Source organism: Spinacia oleracea, chromosome 2, assembly GCF_020520425.1.
Source record: "Spinacia oleracea cultivar Varoflay chromosome 2, BTI_SOV_V1, whole genome shotgun sequence".
Taxonomy (NCBI): domain Eukaryota; kingdom Viridiplantae; phylum Streptophyta; class Magnoliopsida; order Caryophyllales; family Amaranthaceae; genus Spinacia; species Spinacia oleracea.
Window position 1 is genome coordinate 4,285,424 of NC_079488.1, and position 7,343 is coordinate 4,292,766.

General features: G+C 31.6%; 1 protein-coding gene across 1 annotated transcript; it reads left to right on the forward strand.

Annotated features, from left to right (window-relative positions):
• The first annotated feature begins 4,191 nt into the window (after positions 1 to 4,191).
• On the forward strand, positions 4,192 to 5,403 carry LOC110777713 (MLP-like protein 43). Its single transcript, XM_021982305.2, has 2 exons — positions 4,192 to 4,440; positions 5,135 to 5,403. The coding sequence occupies exons 1-2, from the start codon at positions 4,254 to 4,256 to the stop codon at positions 5,401 to 5,403; spliced, it is 456 nt and encodes a 151-aa protein (XP_021837997.2). The 5' UTR covers positions 4,192 to 4,253.
• Positions 5,404 to 7,343: the final 1,940 nt, after the last annotated feature.

Consider the following 7,343-nt stretch of genomic DNA (forward strand, 5'->3'; position numbering starts at 1 on the left):
GTTGGAGTACAAATTAGCTAAAAAATGAAATAGGTTGAAATATTATGTGGCACAACAAACTAATTGTCAAATTTGCTTGTCATTGCAGTTGCTTTAGAGCATCAATAATAGACATATTTTACCCCTTTAAAAAAAAATTGTAGCTCGGGAGCAGGTGAACGGGGCACATGATATTACAAATAAGTGTCATTTATTATGTTTTTCTTTTCGTACCTAAGCTAGTTTAAGGTTAAGCTATTGTCCAAAAAAAATGTAGCTCTTGGAATATAAGAGGGGTTTGAGGTAGATAAACTATAGTTCCTTGATTTTCCTTAGAGATATATTTCATATTATGATAAACTATAGTTCAATTCCTAGATTTTCCTTGAAGATATTTTTCATATATATTATGATAAACTACGGAGTAGGTTGCAATCATGTAGTTAGTCGTGTTTGGATGAACATGACCAACTACATGTATTATACTCCGTAGTAGTTATAAAAATTATAAAAAAATATGCAGTGAGAAATTTAGGAGTATAAGTTACACATTTTAGCGTACAAGTACTATTTTTATTCTATAATAATTTGTTTGACATGGTATGGCTAATTGTTTTATGCATTAAAATATTTATTATACTTCAGTATGACACAAACGATTGTAACATAGTATACACCCGAAGGTTTATACAAACGATCGATATACCCTCTCTATTTCGCTAATTTGTTCTCATCTCCGCTAAATGAGAAAACCGGCAAAAAAAGAAATAGACTTTGTTGTACCATACAAACGGTTATGCACTTATGTTTCTTGTAATATTTATACTTACTCGTTACTCCTAGTATATTTGAAAGCAATGGCTGATGTTAGTTATGTCTTGGGTGGGTCCGGCTTCCACCGGCGGAAAATTTCCGTTGGATATTTTTAGTGACGGATTCTACTAAATTTTGTGTATAATTGTATAGTTAATTACATACTGCATTGTTTAATTTTTCTTCTGACCTCCTCGTAAAACTGTTCAACATTCGTCGTTGTTAGAAAGGAGGGGAAAGAGGTAGAAGGATCGTCCACATGTTTGAGCCTAAAATTACGATCACAGCTCAATATCCAAGTGATCCAACTGTGTAATGTTCAGTAAAACGACAGTTCATAAATCATAACTTAAATTCTTGCAGATTTGTGTTTTAACATTTCCTGTAACAATAAGCGATCCAATCTAATTAATGTACCAGATTATAAACCAAAAAATAAAATAAAAAATCAACCCATAAAAGCATAAAGATATTCTTTAAATGATAAATTAAATACACAAAATAAGACATTTTGCCTTTTGATTTTGGTGAGCTGGAGTCGTGTATAATCTCTTCCTTTGGTTAACAATAACACAAAAAATTTATTTGCCAAAAAAATACACAAAATAAGAGTTTACTTGATTAGTTCTCATGCACGCACGAATATGCTAAAATTGTTATTTGAACGTCTCTTATAAAATATTTAACTGAAATATTTTTCCTCCTCAAGCTACAGTATGATTAATAATTCAGCGCGTCTCCTGTGAGACCAGTCACACCATCAACTTGATGGTGTGACGAGCGCGAAACCAATAGCGTACATCCCCTAAAATTATATAAAAAAAAAGTAACAGATCTAAACTATAGAAGTAACATACCTAAACTAAAAAAGTACCTCCGCTAAAATTAAAAAAAAAAAGTAACATGTCTAAACTATAGAAGTAACATACCTAAACTAAAAATGTACCTCCCCTAAAACTATTCCGTATAAAAAAAAGTAACATGTCTAAACTATAGAAGTAACATACTTAAACTAAAAAAGTACCTCATCTAAAATTATAAAAAAAGTAACATGTATAAACTATAGAAGTAACATACCTAAATTAAAAAAAATACCTCCTCTAAAATTAATAAAAAAAAAGGTAACATGTCTAAACTATAGAAGTAACATACCTAAACTAAGAAGGTATCCCTCCTGAAACTAATCCGTATAAAAAAAGTAACATGTATAAACTATAGAAGTAACATACCTAAACTAAAAAAAGTACTTCCTCTAAAATTATATAAAAAAAGGTAACATGTCTAAACTATAGAAGTAACATACCTAAACTAAGAAGGTATCTCCCCTAAAACTACTCCGTATAAAAAAAAAGTAACATGTATAAACTATAGAAGTAACATACCTAAACTAAAAAAAGTAACTCCTCTAAAATTATAAAAAAAGAAGTAACATGTCTAAACTATAGAAGTAACATACCTAAATTCGCAAGTGTGAACTGGTCTCACCGTCAGTTGATGGTGAGGACAGTCTCATATAAGAATTTGGGTTAATCATTTAATACTACGATAGTTTAGCTCGAATCTCAATGTAATAACTTTGTAGAAATTGCAGTAAGTTATTTATTTATTTATTACTCCGTACTCTTTAACGTACTCATTTAATTAAGGAAAATTTGATATTTACTACTCTTTCCGTCCTTTTTTATTCTTTTCGTTTGATATCATGCACGTGATTAACAACTAACTAATGTGGATAAAGATTTATCCTTTTTTTTCCTTTGGAAAATGAAAATTACGTTTATTGATAATATTTTCACTTTTATCCGAAATATGACACTAGGAGTGTAAAATATATAATACTCTAATGGGAAATTATGAAAGATTTAGTGCCATAATGAATTTGATTGATTAAAATAATAATCATTTGCACAACTTTTCATAGAATATTAAGGACATTTATGTTATGGTAATATACGGAGTAAAAGAAAATATTCCAAACGTAAAAATAAATATGCACACCTAAAATGGAATACGTAAAGAATAAAAAGGTATGAAAAAATCCTTTAAACATACAATACTCTGTATCTTATAAAATTTTTATTATAATTTACTACCTTGAAATATGTTTTTCTTTTGGAATATAAAACTACCACTCTACGATTTTCTCATTTTAAAATTAAGACATATCTTTCGTTTATCGTTTGAATGATTCAAAGCTCATCGTTTTTTAACATCCAACTTCATAAATTCATTAATCAAGATCGATTAAGACTATATCGTGTACACATATTGCACGATGCACGAGGGGACAAGGTTCCAATTAAACAATTCTCCTTGCCCTTTCTATATATATATTTTCCTACGTAAACTGACTTCGGGTCGCTTTTTATTCTTTACATATTCCGTTTTGGGTGTCCTATTTTAATCTTTACGTTTAGAATTTTTTTTTTTTATATTGTAACATAAATGTCTTGAATTATGTCCAAAATCGTGCAAGTGATTATTTTAATCAATTAATCAAATTCATAGGGGCACAAAATCTTTCACATTTTCCCATTAAAACGTTAAATATTTCACACTTTGTCAATGTCGTATTTTGGATAAAAGTGAAAATATTATCAATGAACGTAGTTTGCATTGTTTAAATAAAAAAATGAGAAACTTTATTAACTTAATCTATACTAATATATTAAAATGCGTTTGTAAGAAAGTATACAATGCCACGTGGCGCCCTCCTCTTTCAATTTGACACATGTCATTACGTGTCATCCAATATTATTCAAAAATTACAAATACAAGATTCGAACCCATGACTTGGTGATTGGAACCACTAATGACTTATCCACTTGGCTATGCAAATTTACGTGTTATAATTTGCAAACAATATATAATAAAGTGATACGGAGTAGTAAAGAAAGAAAAATGATTTTAATAAAAATAGGAGTTAATTATGATTTGTTTTTATTTTTTTTTTACAGAAAAATAGGCATAGTTACAATTATTCAAGTGATGACTCGACCTTCGGGGCATCGCCCGAGCCCAAAATCTAGTTAGTTGTTAAATCGCGTGTATGATACCAAACACAAAGAATAAAAGAACGGGGAGGGAGTATAATTTACTACCTTAAAATATATTTTTATTTTGGAATATAATCTCCACCACTTTACGATTTTGTCATTTTAAAACTAAATATCTTTTTCGTTTCTCAATCGTTTTAAATGATTCAAAGCTCATTACCCTCTACGTTTTTTAACATCCAATTTTGTAAATTAATTAATCAAGATCGATTAAGACTATATCGTGTAAACATAGTACATGATGCACAAGGTGACAAGGTTCCAATTAAACAATTCTCTCAATCATGCACGAATTATTCTCCTACCCCTTAATTTCTTTATATAAATAGGGTACCTCGTTAAAAAATATTTTCATCTCAACATCCTAAATTAAATACATTTAGACATTTATATTTGAATTGAAAGATGGGAGTTATAGGGAAGCTAGAAGTTGATGTTGAGATTAAGTCACAAGGTGATCTTTTTCATGAACTGTTTGGGCAGAAGCCACACCATGTTGCCAATATCACCCCCGATAAAATCCATACTTGTGACGTGCATGAGGGTCATTTTGGAAAGCCTGGCTCTATCATTTGTTGGGATTATACTATTGGTAATTATTTCCTTTATCCAATCATTAATTAGACATTGTTTTTTTTACCTGATTTGACCTGATTTTCCTAGTTTCTGGTCTGGTTTGATCTAGTCTAATATGGTCTGGTCTGATCCTTTTCGGTCTGGTCTGAATGTTTTATATGAGTTTTCATTTTCTTTTTCTGGTATTTTTTCGGTATTGTCTGAATGTTTTTCTGAGTGTTTTTTTTGTTTTTTTATGGTCTGGTCTAGTCTGGTCTGATCTGAATATTTTATGTGAGAGTTTTTTACTTTTTTCGGTCTGGTATTGTATGATATGATTTTTCTAGTTTGATATGATAAATCATAAGAATAAGGTTTGCTACATCGTGTTTGTTATTTTGTTATATTGCTATGTTGTTTAAATTACTTTACGTTCTTATTTAGTTACTTATCGATTGTAAATATCTATGCTCCTAAATGGTAATTATATTTACAATTGTTACATAGTTGGTAAGAGAGAAAATATATGTGTCGTCGTTATGTGTTGGCAATCTATAGTTCACATGTTTTTTTGTTGAATGGTAATTATTTGATTATTACTGAAAATAACTTATTTTTACTGACTCAACTTGTTAGTGCTTTTATTGTATGAGATTGCTAATTATAATTAATTTATACTCATGCTCCATTCTATTCGATTTATTTTGTATGAATTTATCTATGAATCGCAGATGGGAAGAAATGTGTAGCAAAGGAGATAGTTGAAGAAATAGATGAAGAGAAGCAATATGTGAAGTTCAAAGTCATAGAAGGACATCTCCTTGAAGAGTTCAAGGGCTTTAGCGTGAGTATTCATGTTATTCCTAGTGGTGAAACAACAATTGTGAAGTGGACTATTGAGTTTGAGAGGTTTGCTGTTGATGGGCCCTACCCAACCAAGATTATGGACTTTTGCATTGGTATCACCAAGGATATTGAGGCCCATCATCTCAATGAATAATAAATTAATAATACATGCATGCATGATTATTTTTGGTGAATTTTTTTATTTGAGTAAATGTTGTTTGATGGGGAGTAATTTCTACTCTGATCGCTCGGTCTCTTTTTATTCTTTTTATTTCGGATTTTTTGTGAGACAGTAAAAGGTTAAAGTAGAAAGAACAAAAAAAAGACTGATAGATAGAGTATTTTGTTGTTGAAATAAGTGGGTGGTGGCTTTGTTATTGTATGCTCGTATTTTGCATCTTATTGTGTGAGAATGAATATTTGTTATTGTGAAAACGTTGTTTACACTAGAGCATTTGACGGCTTTGACTTTTGGAGATAAGGAACGATTATTTCTTGGAACATCGTAACAGATCAATTTCTTAATAGTTTACTATCGACCCACTACTACAAAACAGGGAATAGAGTAGTGTTGAAATACACTTTATAGGACGCCTTAGAGGCGTTCTCTAACTCAACGCGCTATAAAGTTTATAAAACGGGTAAAAGAACCGTTTTATATACCTAGTCATAAAGTAGAGTGATAAGAGAAAGAGCACATTTAACGCGTTATATTTCACAGCAATGCAATTAAAATACAGATTATACAACTCAGGAGAAAAAATAACAAGAACCCCAAAGCGCACCCACCTCCACACCACCAACACCAAGAATCACCACCTCTACACCAGCCACCACCATAACAACTTAACAATTTAGATCAATGAATATAACATAATAATTGTAAATCAACTACAATAAGCAAACAAAGTAGATATTTCCAACAAAATATACCCCTACTTTTAGCCTCTCCACTCTGTGTGTGATTCTTTTAGCTCAAGTCTGTCAGTAAAACTCTCAGAAAATCAACACCAAACTCTCAACAACAAAAACAATATAGAAAAAGGAAAACCATGTCCATGGCAATTAACACAACTCCATTCATCCTAAATATGGGAGCAATATTAACCTGCCTCGATAGATGCAATAGAAAATGGACCAAATTACAATTTTAAAGTTTAAGCTCACTATATTGCTTGTCTAAAATTGGGTTTTCTCTGTTTTCTAACCAAACCACCAGTTTGAAAAGAGACTTGTTGGAGTTTGTTCCTCCAAAAAGGAATGCTTCAAAAGAATGAAAAACCAATTGTCCCACATTGATAAAAAATCCACATACTACCTTCTTTATATATTGCACTACCCTTTAATCATTTGTTTAAGAGTGCTTGAGAGTGGCATGGGTGGTCACAACACACACGCGCGCGCGCCGGGCCGGGCTCGGGCGAGGGCCTTGTGAAGGAAATAATGCCCTTGGTCCAAGTATGCATTCTATGTTAAGTCTAATAAATGCGGTTCAGTATTAATTAACAAGTTAATAATTCAGTGAGATCAAGTGAGCTGAATGCCTAGCTAGAGGCTGTTAGGTTATGATACATATGATATTACATAAATCATGCGGAAACAACCATTAACCCAGGATTACATATTATTTACACATAATCATATAGCATAATTTAGATGCATACTCTTTGTTGCGTGCCCTCCCTAGCTGCGCCCGAACCGAACAAGAACAAGTCTTTAGGACTCCAAGTGTCGTCCCTCCGTAGATAGTCCACAGCACGTCCGGATCCGCCTTAAGATTGACCAACTAGAATCGCCCTTAAGGTACTAGAATTTTCGGCACTTTTGAGCAAGATGTGTGGCTGAATTTTTCTCTCAAAAACTCACTTTGAATACTTTGAAACTCGTTATAAATTGTGAACCCAGGCCACATATTTATAGGGTTATGGAAAGGGAATTGGAATCCTATTCAGATACAAATTAATTAAACCTAGAATCCTACAAGAACTCTAATTTAATTATTTTATCAAATAGAATTAGGATTTTAATCATTAACCGAACTCTGCACGTTTTAGGAAACGTGCACGAACACAAACACTTACGCACACACACACG

Bases quoted from the DNA above. Each gene is read 5' to 3' on its own strand.
- LOC110777713 (XM_021982305.2), top strand. From the start codon at position 4,254: ATGGGAGTTATAGGGAAGCTAGAAGTTGATGTTGAGATTAAGTCACAA. The intron at 4,441-5,134 runs GTAATTATTTCC...TATGAATCGCAG, and splicing joins TTGTTGGGATTATACTATTG to ATGGGAAGAAATGTGTAGCA.